The sequence below is a fragment of the Pieris rapae genome, chromosome 5, assembly GCF_905147795.1.
Source record: "Pieris rapae chromosome 5, ilPieRapa1.1, whole genome shotgun sequence".
Taxonomy (NCBI): Eukaryota; Metazoa; Arthropoda; class Insecta; order Lepidoptera; family Pieridae; genus Pieris; species Pieris rapae.
Window position 1 is genome coordinate 4402818 of NC_059513.1, and position 23651 is coordinate 4426468.

The 23651-nt window shown below is 31.5% G+C and overlaps 1 protein-coding gene and 1 non-coding gene across 2 annotated transcripts; one reads left to right on the forward strand and one right to left on the reverse strand.

Annotated features, from left to right (window-relative positions):
- The first annotated feature begins 15125 nt into the window (after positions 1–15125).
- On the forward strand, positions 15126–17086 carry LOC111000897 (esterase FE4-like). The gene is made up of 4 exons (XM_022270499.2): positions 15126–15427; positions 15492–16553; positions 16629–16825; positions 16907–17086. Exons 1-4 carry the CDS (start codon positions 15224–15226, stop codon positions 17079–17081), a joined length of 1638 nt encoding a protein of 545 aa, XP_022126191.2. The 5' UTR covers positions 15126–15223; the 3' UTR covers positions 17082–17086.
- A 3037-nt stretch (positions 17087–20123) lies between these two features.
- On the reverse strand, positions 20124–20197 carry Trnan-guu. The gene has a single exon. It is a non-coding gene; the product is annotated as a tRNA-Asn (tRNA).
- Between the last annotated feature and the right edge of the window lie 3454 nt (positions 20198–23651).

A 23651-nucleotide genomic window follows, 5' to 3' on the forward strand; every position in this document is an offset into this window, starting at 1 on the left:
TTCGTTTAATAACTATGAACCTGGGTTCTTTTTATGCTCAACTCACACTTCGCGCACGGTATCAATAATGTCGAAACAGGTCTCAACAACGCTAAATGTGGTATCAAAGTCAACACTGCCTTCTTAAAGAGATGTTATCAACGTCGAGGGGCAATTTACAGTGTTCTGCTTTCCAGCCAGTGGAATACTGAACCTATTATGAAATTATTAGTGTTTCTCAGCGTATACCTTTCGAGAAATATAAGTACTAAATATAAATAATATATTCTTACTAAAATTGTGTGATCACAATCTTGCTTATATTCTTAAAGAAATTCTTAACAGTGTCATATAATTATGTACAGGTCAAACTTATAACCTTCTTTCAAGTTTGTTGAAAATGTTGTATGACGCCGGAAAGTACCCTAAAATCCTCACACAGTTAAATGTGCTAAAACATAAAAGAAAACCCAAGTAGGGTACTTTATTAACACGTCACAATGTGAGGGAAAGTTAGTAAAACTCGAGACGCAGGTGTAGATGCTTAAGATACAATCCAACGCCCCATTTCGACGCTTCGTAAGGAGAAAATGTTTGTTTTACTTTGAGAAAAGAGATACTTTATATATTAATTAAGAAATAACAAGGCAAATAACGCGATCTACTATTGTAAATAGGTCTGAAACCATATTTTAATTGATTTTTTATTTACGGTAAGCTTTTAAATAGTTAATATGAGCACAATTATGACTTAGCCTCAAAGCGAAGTGAGTTGAACCGATATGAATTTACAATACTCAAACTTGTGAAGTGCAATTAGTTCCCAATAGAAACTTGCCTTTCGTTGATTTGTTTGGCAACAGTCCTTCAATATTATAAACTAAGCTAAATATGAACTAGTCCCATAAATCAACGTCAAACGAGGATATCATGATCAGCTCACGGGTAGACAATATAGTTTTATTTTTTAAAACAGTAGCATAAAAATAGATTTTTTTAATATTTTTATTACATGGTAAAGTGCTGTTTCATTTGAAAATCTGAGGTAAATAAAATCTGGACGCTGTAATATTATTTGGCGTTAATAATATACAATAAAAAAGGCAATCCTGAATTCAATATAAAAATCCGTTATGTAGTTTAATTGCGGAATCATTTATTGTTTGTTTAAAAAAAATCCCTGGAAATCTCATAAAAGTAAAAAGTAATTGTTAAAAAATAAAATAACCTCGTTGTACACGTTATTCACGTAAAGGTTTCATTAACGAAACGTAAAGGTTATGAGTGGTCCCGAAAAATTGAACTTTAAATTAAAAAACGATGACGAAATGGTTTCTTACTTTGTGGGTGTGGGCTTCAGATTTGTGTATCTGTTTCTTGATCATTTGTATTTAAAAACAGGAGATCAACCATCTGTGCCTGACTCGCCATCGACTTTTTCGATCTGGTTTCCTTCACCGTACAGGCGAGTGTGAATTACGCACATAGACAGAAAGTCCATGTACAGGCGGGTTTGCAACGTACAACCTCAGGGATCAGAAACCCACGCGAGAGCCAAGCTAAGCTAGACCAACATTGCTCGTTAACGCTTAATATGAAAGGCGTATATAGAACTAAGTTCTACGTACGTAATGTTAGCGTACACTTTAATGACTCGTATTGTAAGTGTCCTAAAAGCTAATGCATTAGATTCAACTAATGGATTACAGTGTAATCATTACACAATTAAATTATTCATTATAATTCGAACTGTTTTAAAACTGATAAAGTTTTTATCAAAATCCCATTTTATGATTTCTCTAAATGTTTGCCAGCTTTAACTAGTATGCTTTTTTTAAATGGAATGAAAGAGAGGACCCGTAATACGCAGAAACAAGCAGAGGTCGATTTCACAACTCGCCGTAAAATACGTACATGAAGTGAAAACGTTATCGTTTTAATTTTTACGTGAATATGACCTTGCCCAAACAATCGCGGAATATTTGCTCTCATATTGTGAACGAAATTATACCGCACATATTTGTTTTGTCTCGTCAAGTGGACTGGACAAATCTACATCGTATTAATAAACGGAAAATTTTAGGACGATATTGTTTGGTTAGGACGATATAGGTATTTTGTGGATTTTTAATAAAAAAAATGTTTTTTTGTTGAGACAACGTCTTATAATTCGATGGAGCCGATTTCACGCACGAAAACACATGACAAATGTGCCGTTACCTTGCGCTGAGGCGTTCCATTTAATGCTTGAAGTGCAAGCGAGAGCGCGGAACGAGCCACAAAGGCACAGTAGGCCTCTGCCTCTCTCCTACTTGGCGGTCAATCAGCCAAACTTGGTACAAATAAATGTAACTTGATCAATTCAATTGTGATTTCCATTTACCTCCTTCTCTATATCCATACAAAATATATATCAAACAAAAAAAAAGTTTAGAAAAATGCAACCATTCCATTAGTATTTTCTTATAACGTCGTCATGTTCAACTATCATCAGTAAACCGAATTTGAAGACAACCGATATTTTAAATTTAGTAGATAACTTATACCCTTCTGAAACAGATCATCAGTTAGCAATAAGACCGCTCCTTGCCTCCTTAATTTATGTTTGTATATATATAACCAATACGTAATGCATAGTGTTAATAAACAAACATAAAAATTCATTAATTTCAAAGAAATAATTTCTGAGTAATAAATATACATATTTATAATTTCACTACCAACTGTATACAGAAGTTCTCAATATAAATTAAAATATTCAATTTAAATTTGTTTATTTTCTCTTTGTTTTAAGGTTTTTAATCTTCAGTGCGATTATAAGAAAATACTTTAGGGGCAGTTTCTCCTTTCAGCGCTAATGAACTGCTCAAGGCGGTACAATTTTGTAAAATAAAACAATAGGGGTTTTTCCTTTGCCTCTGTGAATCACTTGTAAAGTTCCCTCAATGGCTGTGTAGTCCCTCCGTATATCATAAATTAAAATGAATATTGAAAAGCTTGAAAAATAAATCAATTGAGTCCACGCCTCTTAGCTATAAAAAGCCGTAATATCCTATAAATACTCGTTTATAATACTGTAACCCCGCTTGATTTTAGTATTTTATCGATTATTATGAACTAAGTGAACCAACCATCATTTACTGTATACCTACATAACTCTTAAAAATATATGTCGGAGCAATGACAGCTAACACTAGCACCATTGCTCCGTCTCATCTTACTACAGACTATAAGATAGTTTGTTAATTTGTAGATCTATTAATATTGGCAAGTCAAATAAACCACAGAACAGTTTTGAACTAAGTTGACTTTGATGTTATTAAATTATAATGACAATGGCAGCTGAAACCAGCGCCGTTGCTCAGACATCTATACTAATATTATAAAGTGGAAACATAATGTTTTCACACAAAAACTACTGCACTGATTTTTAAAAAAATCTTTTACCATGAGAAAGCTTCACTGACTGACATGGGCATTACATTTCAAAAAAAAATTGGTAAAAGAAATATCCATAAAAATCTGATATTGCGTGCGCTGCGGAAACCATTAATAGCATCTACAAAATATCTACAAAAATATTTTTTTAGCCATGGGCATACATATACATGTATGCTTATCCCGAGTCGGTAGTCCACAGAACATGAAATTATTTTGCTGGCACAAAACAAAACTACGTCAAATGTTGAGTGGAAGTTCTAAGACACTAAAGTTCTACAAATAAATCTATTGTCTTATATTATAGAAGTTTTGCATTTTGAATCATAGTTTTTATTTTTAACAGCCATCATAAAAAAAATCTTTTATTAATTGAAATCAAGAATTTTCCAAAACATTTTTAAATCTACTAATGTCTGCATTCTGTGTTATGATGTTAAGAATTTAAAAATGTATTCGTTGTCGAGTTAAATCAAAAATCAAGAAACCAAGTTAAAGAAAACTTTTATTATAACAAAAATATATCCAATTTCCGTCATATACATCCTAGTAAATAATAAAGTTGAGATGCTCAGTTCATGGCATTACTTCAAGTATAAGAAGCATTCTAATTAATTCTCCTACTAAGAAGTACAAAAGTAAGTTCGCTTAGCTCTCATGAACTGTGTCGTTCATGAAGTAGGTGCTTTTAAACGTCATCCTTTAACTCTAGTACGCTTCTTCCCTACATAAGATTTGGCTATTTCACACCTGTGTATAACACTGTAAGAAAGTTTTAAGTTATTCAGTAGAATGTGTTTTGTATAATGTAACTTACATTATAGAAAGTATACTGTACTATATAGTTTTCAAATTAAACTCGGTAAATAGATTCTGCCAAAAATTAAAGAATCGGAAACCAATCAAATTAAAAATTAGAATCTCTATCCGTTAACTTATTTATTTTTTAATAAACTTTAAAGTGACTGGGGCTAACGTTTTGCGAGTTCTTTTAAAAGAACAACACTCCTAGAACAAACAAAAAAATAAGTGGCTCTACAACCTCTTTAGGTCTTCGCCTCAGATTTCTGAATCTGTTCCATGATCATTTTTAAATCTAATAGGCAAGTAGATGATCAGCCCGTGCCTGACACACGTCGTCATCTTTCTGGGTCCGAGATACCGTTCGATCAGATATTAAATGCGCACATAGAAAGAAAGTCCATTGGTGCACAACCGGGAATCGAATTTACGACCTCAGGTATGAGAGTCGCACGCTGAAAAAACTCGGACAACACTGCCACAGTTTTCATAAAATAATTGAAATATGAAATAGTTTAAAGAAAAACACTTTTTTAACGGATTGAAGTAATGTATTATTATAATTATTTAAATATAATTTTAAATTTAACCAAAAAATTAAAAAAAATGTGTATAAGTTATGTTAATAAAAGACAATACTATACAAAATATTACTAAGTTAAATCAAATCAAATCATTTATTTCAATTAGGCCTATAAAAAGGCACTCTTGTAAAATACAAGTTTAAAATAACCTCTAGTCCCCTCCAACTGTAGTTTCACATAGATCAGAAAGCAACAAGAATGGGCAATGAAACACCATACTTACTTTTTTTAATTAGTTTAGATTTGATAATTATATGTGTAGACGATTTGCCTAGATTAAAAAAACTACTATACTAAAATAATATAAGCATGGTGTTACAAAACCAATGCAGCAGGTAACTAAATCAGAATGTAATAATGTAAAAATAGTACTCACAATACACTAAGATATATTTAAACTGTATAAAATCTGTGGTTACTACCCAATTATTTAAAAAAAATCAATTGAAACCAAATGGTTACACTCAAAAATCTCATATTCAAAAGTTAATATTATGTTTATTGTAGCTGGAATATAGTCTGCATAGCATACTCAAGATAACAATTTGTCCCATTTCGACTTTATATTTTGTATAAGGGTATAAAATTTTACGAACTAAGCAAATGTTGTGATTCTCTTCCGGGATCTCTTAGAAAAGTGTACTTATGAAAGCGAGCGACGTCCATATAAATGGATGTATTATATTAATAGTATAGACTGAATTTTCAATGAATAATATTTAAAAGAACAATAACCTAATGGCGCTGCAACTCTTTATCTTCTTGGCCTCAGAGTGTATCCGTTTCGTTTCATAATTTTTATTTTATATAAAGAGATGTAGCAGTCTTCTGACAATTATTTTTAAGGAATGGGAAATGTGGTTTGCTCAGGTTGTTTGTGATTTTATCACGAGCTATATATTTCATTTGAATATGAAATAAGGCAGTTTTAATCTGTCTATCTACTAACTTATTTTCTACTTGAATTTATACCAAAAATATCACCAATTCACCAAAAATGGATTTTGGGTTTTCCTCGTACGTAAGGGTACGTAAGTATAGCCTTGTTCTGAATTTTATGAAATATACTCCACATTATGTCGAGTAAAACTGAAACCTAAGTTTATCGTGAAACTACCCCAGCTTACTTTAAAATTTCTAAAATATCAAACTTTCATAATACATCATGCAATATGGAAATTTAATAGAGGAAAGTTCTCCACATATTGTTTTGATCTACAGCGAATTTATTGACAAATCAGGCAACTAAACTATATACGTTTAATTTACGAATAATATTATTTCAAGAATATACATGAAATTCTCGTGTCACGGTGTTTGTAATTAAACTCCTCCGAAATAGCTCAACCGATTTTATTTTAATTATGTTAGTATATCGGTTATGTCTGCGATTCGATTCAGTCATCTGTTTTAGGGAGATGCCCTAAATATTATGGTTTTTTTAAGACAACATTTTTGTTTTTAGTTTTTTATGATACAAAGTGGCTGTATCAAAAAATACATACAATCCTTTATTTTCACCCCTCTACGACCAACCCCTATTTCTATTATTGTAGATAGTTACTATTATTGTACTAAAAAAAATGTTTCCTAGAAATAATATACATGGCTACCGTTGATTAGATCAGCTATATAGCTATATATGACCATAACTCCGAATCCTGTTTTATTTCCTGATTAATTAAATATCCTCCTATTGGCATACTATTTTTATTCGGTGAAAGAAGTTTTTCAGTTTTTTAAGAACAAATGTTTTTTTTCCATCCCTCATTTTGAAATCACAAAATTTCAAATCCTATTTCGTTACCTCCTTTATATTTAATATTTCATCAAAATGAAGTATATTTACAAAATTTGAGAATTAAATTAATAAAAACAACCTTCGTATATTAATTAAATTTCTCAGGTATTGTCAAAGCTCTTAAAACGCTGCCAGGTCAAGAATAATGAAAAGCAAACTCCCACTATCTTACTAATTTAACAAAATACTGTGTTGAATTTTTTAACATACTCGCATTTAATTAAAAACATTACGTACTTGAAAATTCACCAAAAAGTTTTATAAAATATTTATTATTTGGATTAAGGTGATGATCTGAAATCATAATAGCTTATTATGATTTCAGGCACATTTTTAAATTTCGAACGCCACAGTGTTAATTTCCAAACCGTCATGAAACTTTTAAGTCACTATTTAAAAGTGCGTAAAAAATTGTGGAAGATTTCGATTTTTGAAATTTAAAAAAAGCTATTATTGAAAACGTGATTTTGTCTATGTAAAATAAAAGATAAGGTGTTACATTATTAAAATATAACAAATAAAACCATACAGATACTCACTCATATAAAAATACGTCAGTTGGGGTTTTCAGTATAGAATATATAGCATCTGTATTGATTCGTGATGATCGTAACTTATTTCCAAATTATTTCCTACACTTGTGAATTGTGGCCATTGACACGGAAAACTGTACTCGATCACAATATAAATAGATCTTGGAACTTACATTTTTATTTCATATAACACACGTACTTTTTGTTAAGTCTTATGTATGTTTTGAAATGTTGGTTTCCACTAAATAGGTAAGGACTCAGGATTCACTGCAATCATTTACTTAAATGTAAATGTATATCTAATGTATATATGTAGCCTTGACCTAGTGGATCACTATCTCGCGCAACAGTATCACCTAGGAATGATACCTAGTGTCAACGAAATAAACAATTTGATTATTCAAATATCGGCTAAATAAAAAATACCGTAATATATAATATGTATCGACGCCATGACTATTTAAGAAGCAGTCTATTATTAGAAAAATGTATATATTTTCTTATTTTGTTAACGTTACAACCTACTATAACCATATTTGGGTACTCTCTATTATTTATTATCTTTTGTCGATCTGAAGTGGTGGAGGCCTGATGCCCTGTAACACAAGTGCTAAACCTTTAGCAGGCATCACCCTCACATAAACAATAACTATCCCTCAAAAGAAGAATGACAATTATTTACATACATTAATAAATAGTTGTTACTTATCATGTATGAAATTTTGTGAGAAAATACATAAAGATTATTATTATTATTATTCACAAAAATTTGTAGATTAATATTTTCTTAAATAAATAAATAAAATACGTTTATTTTGGAGATCATCAGATCTTATGTTGCAAATTACTTTCCAAATTTGTGATGATACCATTACTTTTACATTACATTACTTTTACATTTACATTATATTGCTTTAAGAGCTTAATTTATAAATGTTTAAATGATATTTCAGACATAATTCCAGGTCTAATTGAGGTCCAATCGCTTCAACTCCCAGTCAACCGCTAGAAAAAAGAATCACACGGCGTCTGCGATATGGCTATGGAAATCTTTCCCCGCCCGATTAACACGTCACAGTAAAGAGCTCGCGTGAATTCGCTATGCATATCGCTTCGCCACTGAGATTTTTATTGATGAAGTGGAGAAAGACCTGCAACATGGAATGAATGAGAATTAGATGGATACAATTGCATTGATATTTGGACTTGATAAAGACATGTTGAAAAAAAGACATAGTCTAGTTCACCAAAAATTTATTGACAGAATTTTATTTTTAATCTTGCCATTGAACACTTTCTTCGTTTACAGAGTAGTAAGTGATTTTATCTTTGATATTTAAAGATGTCGGTGCCTAGGTGCCTCGGTGCCTCGGTGACTAGTAATAACCAACCAATAGGTGCAATAAATTAAGTAACTTTATATTTTATTATACCATCTCTATATCCACGACAATAGGATGTTATTATGTCTTCGGGAAAGTCTGTTTATAGGCCTATGAAAGATACGCCCGTCATTTGATAGGCAAAATACCAAAAGTGCAAAGTTATGTCGGGCTGTCGACAACCTATAGTTAAAAATCCCTTTTATGTGATAAACATTTGCCTACACATGGCCGCATTTTTTCAACTATAACATTACGCGGTGATGTTAAATAAACTAAGGTTGCGGTTTATTTAATGAGTCTAGCAGGCATTCAAACCCCAATCTCAAGTTAGGTAAAGCATTAGTTGGCGTCACAAACTGCTAAGAGCACTTTGGAAGATACATCTTAGTAGTTATGATACTACGACAGGTTCTATAACTCGGATATGCTTGCCGTGTATAGCATCGATTTGGTTTTGGATGTGAGACTGATTTATTTATTTAGTACTCCTACAGCTAACATAAATTATATATAACTACAAACAAATATACTGAGAATATAGCCAAAGATGGAATACATGATACATTTAACAACAAAAAGATTTATAAAAGGGAACAAGAAACAAAAATTATTTAATACATTTGACTAATTGTGATTTAATTTATTTAACTAAGCCTAAATTAGTTGTGTTGTGTGATGATGTAAAAGTGTGGGTATATACGTGATGGTGTGAATTAAAATTATCGTGATCCCTGTGCACTTTTTCTTCTTCGTATTGTGTCCTTTTTAGTTTAATTTTTGTTCTCATCGTTCTTATTCGTCTTAAGAATAATATAATGTAATTTCTGTTTTTATTAATAAAATAGCTGCTATTATATCCTTACTTGACCAAATAATGTAGTAATTTACTTTGAATTTGTAAAAAAACTAATATTTTATTTTTTAATTTCTATCCCCATACACTACACCGCGACATTTATTTTAAAATTTCACACTGCATACCATCTACACTATATTTTAATGTCAATTATGCCATATTTGACATTGACAAAATGTTTTGACATATCGTGAAACTAGATTTAAGTTTGGTCAGGAAGATAAGAGACCTTTTAAGACCCGAAAAAAATATTTATGTAGGATAATATAGGATATATAGGGCTACTAGATAAAAATAAAGAAAAACGAATAAAAGTATTTCTGTTTTGAGTCTAATACAATAATGTAAATAGTGAAGTTGTAGGTCCGGCTTTCCTGCACAACTGCACACGTAACTTATAAAATCTCTCTGCGAGTGATAGAAAAATAACAAGCTCAATTTTGTTGACAAAATAAAAGGTTGTACATCGCTTTTATTCTATACGTGCTCTGTTTATTTTGTTGAGAGCAGCAAAACCTTTTTTGTTTGTTTTTTAAATTGAAGATTATTATAAGTACGCATTATATGAATATAAATTATTATCTTATTTATTTTACATTAGATTTCAACAATTTAAATCTTAAATTTTGCTAAAGTTTAATATAAACATATAATATACACAGTCTAAAATTACTGTAGTAGATAAGATGTTGCCAGATACAAATAAAAAATAAAAATTACAGTTTTCGCTTAGCAAGCAACCCCAAACAAGCTGCGTTATGATGGTTTTAGAGAGACTTCTACGAGTACATCGCGTACGCTACATCCAGTTGTGCCCATTTTATTTAAACACCAGACATTTTAACTAGAATATTATACCCTCCAATGCAACAAGAAACACAAAAGATGTTTTATTTTACAAAAAATGCTTTTGTTTCGTTAACATCGTGAACTGATGACTTATAACCTAGTTTACGAGAGCTTTTTGGAACGGCCCTCCGAAATAACTCAAGTAGTTTTGTTAAAGTTTTTGTTTTTAAAACACCGGTGACCTCTAGCATTCAAGGCCTCTGTGTGAGCTTTTATGAGTGGCGTTTCTATAGGTACTTTACCAAAAACTCAGATATATCCAATTCGCCATCACTTTATTTGAATTATATAATATTTTTCTTTTTAAAGGTTTCCCGTAAAAACTAAACAATATAATTTTACTGTCGATTTGATTAATAAAATTGAATAATCTGAGATTGACAACTGTCATATCACTCTTCTAAAATAAATTTAATAAAATAAAACATAAAATTTAATATTGTAAATAATAAAATTCGTCACACAATAAACAAAAATAAAGATTAAAAATATAATTATAATTGGATATTTGAGGCCCAGAACTAAAAATGTTGTGGCGCCATTGATTTTTTTTGTGTGATAAAACAAAACTTGGAAGCCTACTCTACCTATACATATAACCTATATCGTGTACTAAGTATATATCGCTGACTCCATTATGCCAAGGTATTGGGACGAAAAGTAATCTTTAAATTATTCTACATTACATTGTCATAACATCGTCATTGTATCCTGACCCTTGTTATGAGACATCCAATCATCAATCCACAACATCATTTGTCTTTGCTAACGATATGTCTGTTTGATAGCAAAGACGTCTATTATAGGCATTATTATCAAAAGTAAAAAACATATAATTATCCGCAAATAATTTTCATATGATTAAAAATACATGCCGGAGATAATGTAATAAGGGAACATTTTGTTATTTTATTATTATAGCAACACCACGCAAAATCGTCTACAGGTACATAATTCGACTGTGATCCATGGTTCCATTGGCACATGCGCCGGACTTGCACACTGACTATAATAAAAATCTCTTTGTATCTGCGACAAACAAAAACAAAAAATGTTGAACATAAGTGAAGTTTTACCTTTCGCATTAACAAAACTACCTATAATTGAACATAATTAACTCTACCACCTGTGTTCATTACAACAACTATTGAACAACGGCTATAAGAAAATACAAGTTAATTAAGGACTAAAAAAAATATAGAAAACCCTTTTTCAAATTTTAAAATAAGCATACGGATATTTCTTCAAATTAGAAATTATTAATCCGCCTTCCATAGAGTTACTATAGAGATTGTCTATTGCACATATATTTATCGTATATGATCGGTTTTTAAAGGTGTGTTCGAACAAATTCCAAGTTAACGAGTAGGTAATATGTTTTTAAATTACTATTAAAACTTTTTCCGATACATCAATTTACCCTGTCAAGATCAGCTGAACATATAAGTAAAAATAAAAATTTTGATGTATCGAACTTGTTAGTTACGAGAAAAAAGCAATGTTTCTAACCCATACTTTAAGTTATTTTTTTACTGACGTGATAAAGTCTTTTGAATCGATAAACACCGGCTGCACGCCCAAAACTGCAACTCCTTCTTTGTATAATAAATAATTATAATTTAATGACAATAATTCATTGGATTCATAAAAGTATGCAATTTTTCATCAGTGATTTCTTATGGCGTTATAACATAAAATTATAGGCCGTAAACCAATTTAGAGGCAACCAAATTTTTTATTAGTCGAGTCTCAAAAGGCATATGAAATTCAGTTTACCGACTTTACATCTTAATATATATATTTCTTGTGTGCGTGTGTATGTGACTGAACTCCTCCTAAACGACTGGACCAATTTTGATGAAATTTTTTGTGTGTGTTCGTGGAGATTCGAGAATGGTTTAGATTCACCATTTTGTCCGCTGGACAATGTTTTTTTTAATTAATTAGTAGTTGTTGATTTTGGAATGTTTTACATTGGATCCGACAGACGGCGCTACCATCGCACTGTCAAATTTTAAATAATATTCGAATTTTAATTTTAGTCTGTCCCGACAGTTAGCGCTGCGATCAAATTAAAAAAAAGTTTTGTTATCATTGTGTTATTGTAGACCATGTGCTGGATCGTTAGATATTGTCATAACATTTGAATAATAATTTTCATCAAAATGGTCCAGAATGTTTTAGCTTATTAAAAAAAGTTTGAAATTTTCAAATTAAAGACGTATAGACAGGACAACGTCTGTCGGATCCGCTAGTATACTATATATCTTTAACGTTAAACAAAGGAATATCACTACTATGATAGCGCAATATGATACGCTAGTATTGAAGCGGGTACAAATCCGTCACATAACTTAAGATGTACGGTTTGTACTCGTTATACCTACTCATGTATCGAACCTTATTTATTCTTGGTTCTTTCGGCTTCAACGAGGTTAAAGTACGCCGATAATTCGCGCTTGTGCGCTTAATAACGTTGTTGCTTGGGAAGGATAGTTCGTTTGTAACATTACCTTAGCTTAAGGGCCTGTTTCACAATGTCCGGATAAGTACCAAATAAGCTATTTATTACTTATTGTTAGGATAAACAGTATTTTTGCGTTTCACGACTGTTAGATAGCGCTATTCGTCATGAAACGCGAAGTATCTTATTTGGAACTTTTATCTTTCGAATAATTTATGTGTTGCATAGCTATTTGGTACTTTATCCATACATTGTGAAACAGGCCCTTAATGTATCTGATGGGTACGTCAAAAGGCGACATCGTCCGCCGTTACATCATGTGTCCACAGCTAGGACTAACCTTCTAAAAAGGGCACATATGATTCGGTGTATAATATGAGATAAGGAATTGTATAGGTTACGGAACTTTTTTATTGTCCGTTATTTGTACTGAGAAAAGTTTTTTATTTGTTAGTCCCTATTGTAGTTAGTTAATTTGTTGTATTTTTAATATACAATTTTTTGTTTCCGAACGAATGTTGGTTTTTGTTTCGTATGTAGATTTTATGTTATGAATTCTTGTCAATATAGGTACATCTGTTAGGACATATATATTTTTAATAACTAAAAAAAATATTTCATCGAAATCACCACAGACTACTAGCCTCATTAAACTGTGGTATATTCGCATTGGTAATTAGCGCAGGATATCAAAATGAAGCGGTTTACAAGTAGGATATACAAGGCAACCGTGGATAGTGAAGATTGGGTAGTCCTTTTCATAAATACTTGAACCATATCCACGACGTGCTAAGAAAGGGACAAATTAAAAGTACTTCATGGTACTTCGTCATGAAAGTGGATAAAGCAAGGAAGTGTGTCAGGACCGTAGTAAATGCCCAAAAAAGACTCCTAAATAAACTTTAAGTAAAGATATACCTAAAAATGTAGGTACTTGTATATCAGCCTAGTATTAGTTACAAAAAATATCATTAGACACATTGGTACCAAATTGCCTAGTTATAAAAGAATATTAATTTAGATTATGGTAATTAAAATTGTATCGCTTGTGTTTATGACGTCAGAATTTCAATTGTCTATTTTAAATACTTGTTACTAAAGTAAATATACGGATATGACTTGTTATTGTTAAAAAACTTATTTATAATCATTTCAGATATAAACATATAATCATTGATCCATATTGTTACCGTTTAGGCACATGGCGTCCATTGTAATGGACCAATGCAACCATAAGGGCGTGTTTATGGCCATGTAAGGGCAATGTTACCTTTTCGCCTTTAGCGGTACCATGCTTTTGGGGCTCCCCGGACGCTCCTCAGTCCTCACTAGACCTTACAGCTGCATAACCATATGTGAAGAATCGTAGTGTTTGTGGTATGTTAGAGTGGGACAGAAAACATTTTTTAGTTTTTAAATCTTCAAAGTCCTGTTTCATGTTCCTGAAATCTAAACAGAGTATTGATTTATTCTTATAAAGACGAATTTAATTAATTTTTTCAGAATACAATTTGTACAAATAAAATAATGCTACGTAAATTGGATCAAAGATAAGCTTCATTTCAAGTGATCAACGTTGATCTTTTCATTAATGAAATATTAAATTTTGAATGCCTTCAGTTTAGCACGAAACACATCCATTATGACTCATTGCCACAGATTTATTTCATTTATAATTGTTTTTAAAGTACTTGGATTTTTGGGTCAGAAAGATTGGTTTGGGATTTTTTCAATTCTACTACATTAATATTTTATTTATTTTATCATTTATACCATATTAATATTCCAGTCAGAAATTTAAAATAAATAAGGCTTTGTTTTTTTATACTGTTTATTTAAAGAATAATCTCATAAATTGTACATTTTATTTTATGACACAAGTAAACTTTCACGAACACATAATAAAATTAACTCAAACAATAATATTAGTCCAAAAGAATGCAACTTAAATATAATATATATAATAAAAATTAGTTCACACCCAGCCTCAGTGCCTTTGTAGAAAATTATATTTAATTAGATTATTAAAAGTAATAGTTATGAAAGATAAAATACAAAGCTTAATATAAATCATACCTTAACTAAAACTATGTTGTGTGTATGAATTATTTATCATAAACAAAAGCATGTTTTAATCCAAAACCTTAACGTTGTATAATTATTTATAAAAAATATACAAACCTAAATTGGGTATTTATAACAACATTGTTACCAATTGAAGGATATTTGAAATTCAATAATTTTAAAATGTTCCCTATTGTCTTTCTTAATCCGAGGGCCTTGTCATTGATATCTAATTACCCATACGGAGTTCTAAAATAATCATTTGTGTCTTGTAAATTAATGTAGGTTAGTTGTAATTACCATGATAAAAGAAAGTAACAGTTAACAGTTTCAACGAGTATGAAAATTATGTCATTTCAATTTAACGAGTTCTGAAATGTAGTGATGTTTTAAGTAGTTTCCTTTAGTTAAGACTTTGAAGTTTACTTATTAAAATTTCTTTTTGTGTTTTTTACATTTCGCTCATAGAATGATTATAAAACGTGTATGGATATTAAATGTTATATTTATTCCAATCGCTTTGGTAGTTTGGAGAAAAATAAGCGATACCAACTCACGACCTTTAATTCTTACTAAAGATGGATGGGTAAGGGGTCTTAAATCTCCAAACGGTGATTATGATATGTTTCTTGGTATTCCTTATGGAAAAGTAAGGCAAGAAAACCCTTTTGGGGTAAGTAGAATATATTGTTTTTTATTTCATACTGCAGAATAATTTCTCGCAATAAATATTATAGATTGCAGATCCCTATCCAAAATATGAAGGAATTCTCGATGCTGATGATGACAACAACCCATGTCCGCAGTATGACGAAGGTTTTAATTTTTTAGCTGGAACATTAGACTGTCTTCGGTTACACATATATACGCCTAAAAAGTCAGAAAAGTTAGCAGTAATGGTTTACATTCATGGCGGAGGATTTCGTTATGGACATTCTGGATCTTGTAATGATGAAAAAGATTATGATCCAGTGTATCTAATTCGCCACAATATAATTTTTGTTAGTCTAACCTACAGACTGGGTGTATACGGCTTCATGTGTTTAGGGACAAGAGATATTCCAGGAAACACGGGCTTGAAGGATCAATTATTGGCATTACGATGGATAAAGGCTAACATAGAAGCCTTCGGTGGTGATCCGGATAGAATAACCATATTTGGGCATAGTAGTGGTTCTTTTTCAGTAGATTTTCAAGTGCATTATCAACATGATAATTTGTTTCAACAAGCTATTTTACAGAGTGGAACAATAACAAGTATGCATAGTTTCGGTGAAGCCAATACATCGGTGCCTTTTATAATGGCTGAAAACCTTGGATTTAAAACAAGAGATCTTGATGCCGCCATAAGGTTTCTCGCTGCACAAGACCCGTTGAATGTTGTTAAAGCAATAGCTCAGCCGGCTCTACCCATGTTGATTTTTAAACCGTGTATTGAAAAACAATTCGATCTAGTTGAACATTTCATTACAAAAAAGCCGTCTGAATTAGTTCCGAAAGTGAAGAATAGAAAATTTCTTATTGGAAATACAAACGATGAATACAATATTGTTATTGGTAATAACCCTGATGAATTTTTTGACAACGATGATACAATAAGAATATATTTGAATTATTCATTTAATTTTAATGAAGAAGAGATGAATGGTGCAGTTAATAAACTAAAACAATTTTATATAGGCAATGATGAATTTAGAAGTAAATACAGGAGACAAATAACTGATTTGTTTTCGGACATGGCGTTTGTTTATCCCACGTATAAACAACTTAATATTTATCATGAAAACAAAGCGGCTAAGGTAATTTTACATAGCCCAAGTAATAGTCACTAGTCCTATTTTCAAACGTTGAATTATTTTTATTATAAATTTTAGGTCTACTATTATGTATTCACTTATTCTGGAGGCCGCAATATGTACAGTCAACGTAATAAGTTAACCCTTGATACTGCTATTCATGCAGATGAGTTGGGATACCTGTTTCAAGACCTCCACGTCAAGTTTACCAACCCAGAAGACCAGCTTATGGTTGATAGAATGACAACGTTGTGGACAAATTTTGCTAAATATGGGTATATATAATTTCTATACACCAATTCCTGGACACCGTCACTAAAGTTAAAGCCAATAAATGGGTTTTTATACGTTTTCAGAGATCCGGTACCATCGACATCGGAAATACTACCAACACAATGGTTACCTATTTCTGACGATAGTAAAGCTTACTTTCGTATAGATAGAACAACTAAGATGGACACTGAGTTCTTAGCAAAGAATGACTTTTGGGAAGAATTCCATAGACAATATTCAAAGAATTATAAATATTAAATGAAGCGGATATTGTTATGAACTTTAATAAATTGTTATATATTATCTAATTTTAAAAAAAATATTTATACTTAATCGTTATTTTAAATTGTGAATACTTTGGATATTGGCTCAAAACTAAGTAGAGTTGTACAGCCAGTACCTATAATAAACCTGCTATAATAGTATATAGTATATATAGTTTGCTATTTTATGCTTCTCGCAAATGTCTCCATAAAAAATAATACATAACTACAAAATAATATGACTTTTAAAACGTAAGGTACAACTTCTATGTGACTTGGAACAGTGATTATTGACTATACTTAGAAGTTTGAGGACACAATTTACTGTGTATTCCTAATGCTATCAAGATTAATGGTTATCATAACAGACAGATAAAATAGACCATAATATAAAGAATTGTCTCATAAAATATACCGTAGTGTCCAATGATATAGTGTCCGTTCTTAAGTGAGCCAATGCATCAAGTAGAGAGATTTTATTCCATTGTCATAGTATCTTTTGTATTTGAAAATAGATATTTTTCTACCTACTACGAGATTCTTCATTTAATAGATGCAAGAAATTCTTTTTTAGTTTCCGGCTTGGGCTTGAGTTGCCTTCTGTCTTCGACAATTTCAGAAGCAGGGATGATCCTCTTAGTAAATATCAATTTAACAAAATTATCAGGTCACACCTCACTACAGACCATCAAGGGTAGTAATACTGAGGAAGCCAGCCATTAGATAATGCTTATCCTTCCCAAAACGTTGCCAAAATAATAAACCGGAAAATTGTTAGAGTTCTTTCTCAAACTTTGATTATGTCATTTTTGGAGAAGAGGCTCTTGGGTCACGAGGCAGAAGAAATAAGAAAATAAAAATTTAAGTTGGCCCGTAGTTGATAGAGACTAGGGTCACCGGTACCATCAGTACCTGGTGCTTTTCACGCTCAACGAATAAGTATCGCAATACAGTGAGGAAATGCTGCCAGCATTAAGGGTACGCTGCTCCAGGGAAACTTTTTAAATTTTTTTTTTTTTATAGAACAGGGGGCAAACGGGCAGGAGGCTCACCTGATGTTAAGTGATACCGCCGCCCATGGACACCCTCAATGCCAGAGGGCTCGCGAGTGCGTTGCCGGCCTTTTAAGAATTGGTACGCTCTTTTCTTGAATTTGTTTTAGTTTTGTTTATATCTATTTTTAATTATTATTATAACTGTGTTGGTAAACAATGTGCCAGTGCTCATCGACTCCATATTTAGAACAAAAGGAAATGTGTGATTATTTGAATGCTATTCTTATCAATCGTTTGTATTATTGAAACACACACTTTAATAAATTAATTTCGAAATATTCACAGATTTATTATCATTATAATTAAGAAAAGCTATCTATGTGTTGTGTTATAGATTTTTCCACCTTCCTTAAATTAAATTGAAATGATAATTAAACTTTTGTTTTTTCGAACGACCATTACGACAATTTATTAAAATTATGTGTTCATTTAATCCATTTTTAGGACTCAAAACGTTCGTTTCAAAGTTACTGCTTACGTCGTTATAGAAATCGAATTATAGTACCCAAATGTAATCACAGTAATACACAACTTCAAAGCAAATTTGTCGCCATATCGCAAATATATTATTTAATATGTGTGAGGAGTCTTTTGTACGTATTTACTTGAGCCACGATCCGAATCAAGAAACACCCTGGGGCGACCTTCTTAACCGTTGTTTTTCTTTTCAATCTAGAAATCATATATGTTTAACGTGCCGTTTGGGTATGCATTATATTTGAATGGGATAATTTTTTATTTGTATTTATATTTTTTATTCCATATCTATTTATAAGTAACTCATATCACTTAACATCAGGTGAGCCTCCTGCCCGTTTGCTCCCTGTTCTATGAAATAAAAAAAAACTCTTTTGTGTTGGAATTCGTATGTACAAAATAATCTATGCCCGCAATTTGTATGAGTGTAGATTTATGCGAAATGACAACGGACAGCTTCAAGTATATTACACTAATCAACAAAATATCGTTTTTTACTTAAATGTTTTAAGGTAATTCATTGCATACTAATTAATTCCATACGCCGTCTGCTTCTATTATCGAGGCCATCCATTGTTTCCAGTTTGTGTAAATTGTTTCTTTTCACTTTGTTTCTTTTGTTAGGCCCTGTTAGTGCCTTAAAATAAATAAATAAAAGATGAAATTTTATCTTTGTTAAACCTTTTTGTATTCAAATGTAAAGTATGTACTTGTATATAACTAAGTCAAAATTGCTTATAAATTAAAACCTGCAAGCCGTTTACAAATAAGTTCCTTTTCGTTTATATCAGTAGCTACATAAGTCTATATAAATTATCCTGAAGTATAACTAAACACTTAAAGTAACTTGTATAAGACCAATTCAGATCTGATATTGTTAAGTAGAAAATTCTGTTAAAGTTACAGCTTAAAATTTACTTTGTATGATCGTAGAATCCCTGAGGTAATTATTTCTAGCGCACTGAGGTTAAATGTTATTACACTTCTAACCAAGAAAACATAAATGAGATTGCTTGGAACGAACAAAAAGTCACGCTTCGTTTATTTTTATATAAATTATTAAAAATATTTTTATGTATATAATTATAAAAAATCCATGTCAATACATGGATTTTTTTTTCTGAATATGTGGTCAAAATTAATTAACATATTATTATTAAGCAGCGGAAAGTTGCGTACCTGGGCCACGTGTTGCGCCATGACCGCAACCTCCTCCTTCAACTAATTATAATGGGTAAAATCCAGGGGAAACGGCGTGTTGGTCGAAGGAAGAATTCATGGCTTCGCAACATTAGGGAGTGGACGGGTATTGCAAATGCGGAAGAGTTGCTACATCTGGCGCAGGACGAGACGCGTTTCAGGAAACTGACGGCCAACCTCCAGTAATGGAGAGGCATTGGAAGAAGAAGGTATAGGTTATATCAAATAAAACATAAAATAAATTTCATGGATAATAAAAACAAAAAATAATTAGAGGGAAATTAAGTTACTTAAACATAAAAAACCGCCCCCGGGTGGGCTTGAACCACCAACCTTTCGGTTAACAGCCGAACGCGCTAACCAATTGCGCCACGGAGGCTCTGTCTCTCAGACTATATTATGTCGACGCATATCATCGTCTACAGACTTATAAATTACTGCTAATATAATATTGAAAAATCGATAACGAAGAGGGCACTTTGCCATAGTAGAAGTTCAACCTAATAAATATTTATTCTCAATAATTATCTACTATAAAATAAATAGCGATGTTTTTACTTGGAAAAGTTAGATCAGTTATATTTTATGGCTCACTTTTAATAGAAGCTCAATACTGACCGAAATATTGTACCATTTATCCGAATTGAATCCTGAACCAATCTAATCACACTGAAAGCGACTTTACTAAATTAATTATATATTTATTTATATGGCTTTACACATTGCACATAGGAAAATGGATACCGTTAGCGGCGACTTCCATTTTATTATTTCCCAGTAACGTAATGCTAACAAAAATATCACTAAGTTCCTTAATTTAGGAATATGAAAAGCCATCCAAAGTTTTTTACAATAATCAAAACACAAGTACATACTTCACTTGGGGACATGCTTGCTTGTAAAGTAAAATATTAAAGTTGAGAGTGAAATTATATTCTGTTACGCGAAATACCTGAGAGCAACGTGGAATATGTATTATTTAATATAAGAAAATGAGAATTTTGAGATAGATGCAGATTTACAAGAGAAATGAACGTATCACATGAATTTTATTTTTAGCCTTGATTTAAAACATTTATTAAACAACATTATTAAATATTACACACCTAAAAAAGGAGTGGGTGAGCAGCATGTATAGAAAAGAACCGATGGATCTGTAGAATTCTTGAGTGGAGACCAAAAAATTACCGTCCGAAGCCCTGTATTCACTTTGATTAGGGATTAGTGCAGTGATCGGGAGGAAACAAGTGTGAACTGCGATTGATTTTTCTAGGTGATTAGTTGTATATGTAGAAACGCGATAAGAAGCATTAATTATTTTTTGCGAGTAAACTGCGAGTAGCCACGTCCCTACCCCCTCACTCGCGACATGCCTGTCAATTTATTGTTTAGCGTCGGATTTACCTATGATCACATTACTACGCAGACAACTAATGACCGCAGACTACTACTAATCTGTCGCAGTCCACACTTGTTTTCGCATTATCACTAATCAATAATCAAAGTGAATACAGGAATTAATAATTAAATCCACCGATTAGATGGACTGACAATGTGCGCATAAACAAGTAGATAAAGCAAGGCCCGTCGACTTAGAGAAGAATGGAATAGGTCTGGAGCAAGATATTGACCCAAATAAAAAAGAATATAATGATAGCACAAACGCAGTGTCGTTTAACAAATCTAATACACAAGAATATATATCACATACCATTTTCTACAGTTTTAAGTGTATGTAATTCTGTAGAAAAATAAAAAGGAAATATGTAGGCTTCGACTAAAATATCAATTTTTTTATTTATTTATTTATTTTTCAGTAAATTTTCCTATCTTAACAGTTACAACTAATGCGATAGAATTCCATTATATTACCCACACCAACTAACCTACATACAAACATTAAAAAATTAAACTTAAATTCCTAAATCTTATAACTAACAATACAGCAAGCAACTCTTGTGAACTCAGCCAGGGTACAAACAAATAGGTCCACCTCAATGGAAATTTTGTTAATGATCTGTATTGCTCGCGTGAGTGGCGCTTTGCTAACCAAGTTGGAATGTGCGCGCGGTACATCCAAAAGCGTAGATGCTTAGACGCTTAGCTTAGACGTAAGCCTCAGGTTTCTACTTGGTACCCGTATTGGTATTTTATACTGCGAGTATAGTTGTGACACAATTACCCTCATTATTATTTTTGCTGATGATTTTTGTCCGCTTTAAGTAAAATATCTGGTAATGGTATACTGTGATCTTGAAGACCAGTCCTATCCGTCCACCTGAACCAAAACTGCAGTAGTCCTTTTCATATCTTCAATCACATCTTATCGTCTCAGTTATCAGTATTGAAAAAATACACGAAAAGTTATAGAAAAATAGTATTTTGAAACTCAATTTTAATTTAATAAATCCAGCATACGTGGACATGGTTTAGTGTGGAATTTTCAATTTCAAATTTAAAGGTGCGTCCTAACCCCAGTCGTGCAGCAGTGAGTGCAGCTTAAAACCTCCGCTTTAAACACGACATATCAATCAATAACGGTACAGATATTGACTACACATCGACCACGACTCCGGTACTACCGGAAATTATATTTGTAACCTCGTTTTCGTTACCATAATATTTCTCTTACTTTGTGTCCTATTCATGGGATATAAATAAGAAATATCATCGTGTCGCGTTTTTTTTTAAATCCTATTTTTCTCACAATCATAAATAAATGTAATATTTCAATTTAAATATTGCATATTTGAAGTGAAATGATTTAGAATAGAGGTATCTTGTTTCTGAATCTAAGAGTAACATGTGTGACTCCGGGAGTACAAGGGGTACTACCGGAGTCTAGAAGTCATGCGTTGGATTTTAACATACTCGTGTACAGATAAATGGTATCTTTTCGTCTTATAAATGTATATCTGGCTTCCGTAATAACGAATCGAAATAAATATAATTAATTTAAAATACATTCTTGTACTGTCGGGAACAGACAAGAACTCATTAAGAAATTTTCCTGTTTATATTAAATTTTGTTATGACTACATTTTAGTAGCAGTATTCTCACAATTTTCTTCTCTGAATTTTCGAAAAATTTCTATTTAGCAAATAATTAAACGCTTAAATAAAATTGTAAACTAACACATGGAAACACACACAACTAAAAGGCTCGCGAGTGATAAAAATCTTCTTTTATATATATATTTATATTATATTATATTTAAATATTATATTTTTAAATATTGCACAAGAATTTTATTTATTGTATACGTAATCTGAAATAAAATTAAAGTTTAAAACTGGGGGGTGGAAACACAAACTGAACACAGTTTTTTTTATGCATAATTTATAATTGGATGATTAATGTAACGGGCAGGCTTATTATATATTCTTCTCTTATTCAAGAATCTCTTTTCTTATATACTAGACTACTGTCCAAAATAGACCACCTAGACAGATGTAGGGGGTATCACTTAGGATTTCTAAACTGCAATTAGTAAGTGGAATCTATGAATTCTGATTATGCAAATATATTATATATATAATTTTTCATCCAAACAATTTTGTCACGACAGGTCTCATTAGCTGCCTGTCATCTTAAGGCTGAGCGACAAACTTCCTCATTACGCGAGCTAGACAAACGTCTTCTGCAATCGACTAAACCTACTAAGAGGAAATTATATCTGTGTTAAAACAACAGTTAAAACTGATAACATAAATCTCTATATATTTTCACTGAAGAGTTTATTAAAAAATAAATCAGGCACTACAACAACTTTAGGGCTTGGCCTCCGATTTCTGAATCTGTTTCATGATCATTTTTAAATCTAATATGTGAT

Excerpts from the sequence above, each read along its gene's own strand:
- LOC111000897 (XM_022270499.2), top strand. The coding sequence starts at position 15,224 with ATGATTATAAAACGTGTATGGATATTAAATGTTATATTTATTCCAATC. Across the intron at positions 16,554-16,628 it reads ATGAAAACAAAGCGGCTAAG|GTCTACTATTATGTATTCAC; the intron begins GTAATTTTACAT and ends TATAAATTTTAG. Across the intron at positions 16,826-16,906 it reads ACAAATTTTGCTAAATATGG|AGATCCGGTACCATCGACAT; the intron begins GTATATATAATT and ends ATACGTTTTCAG.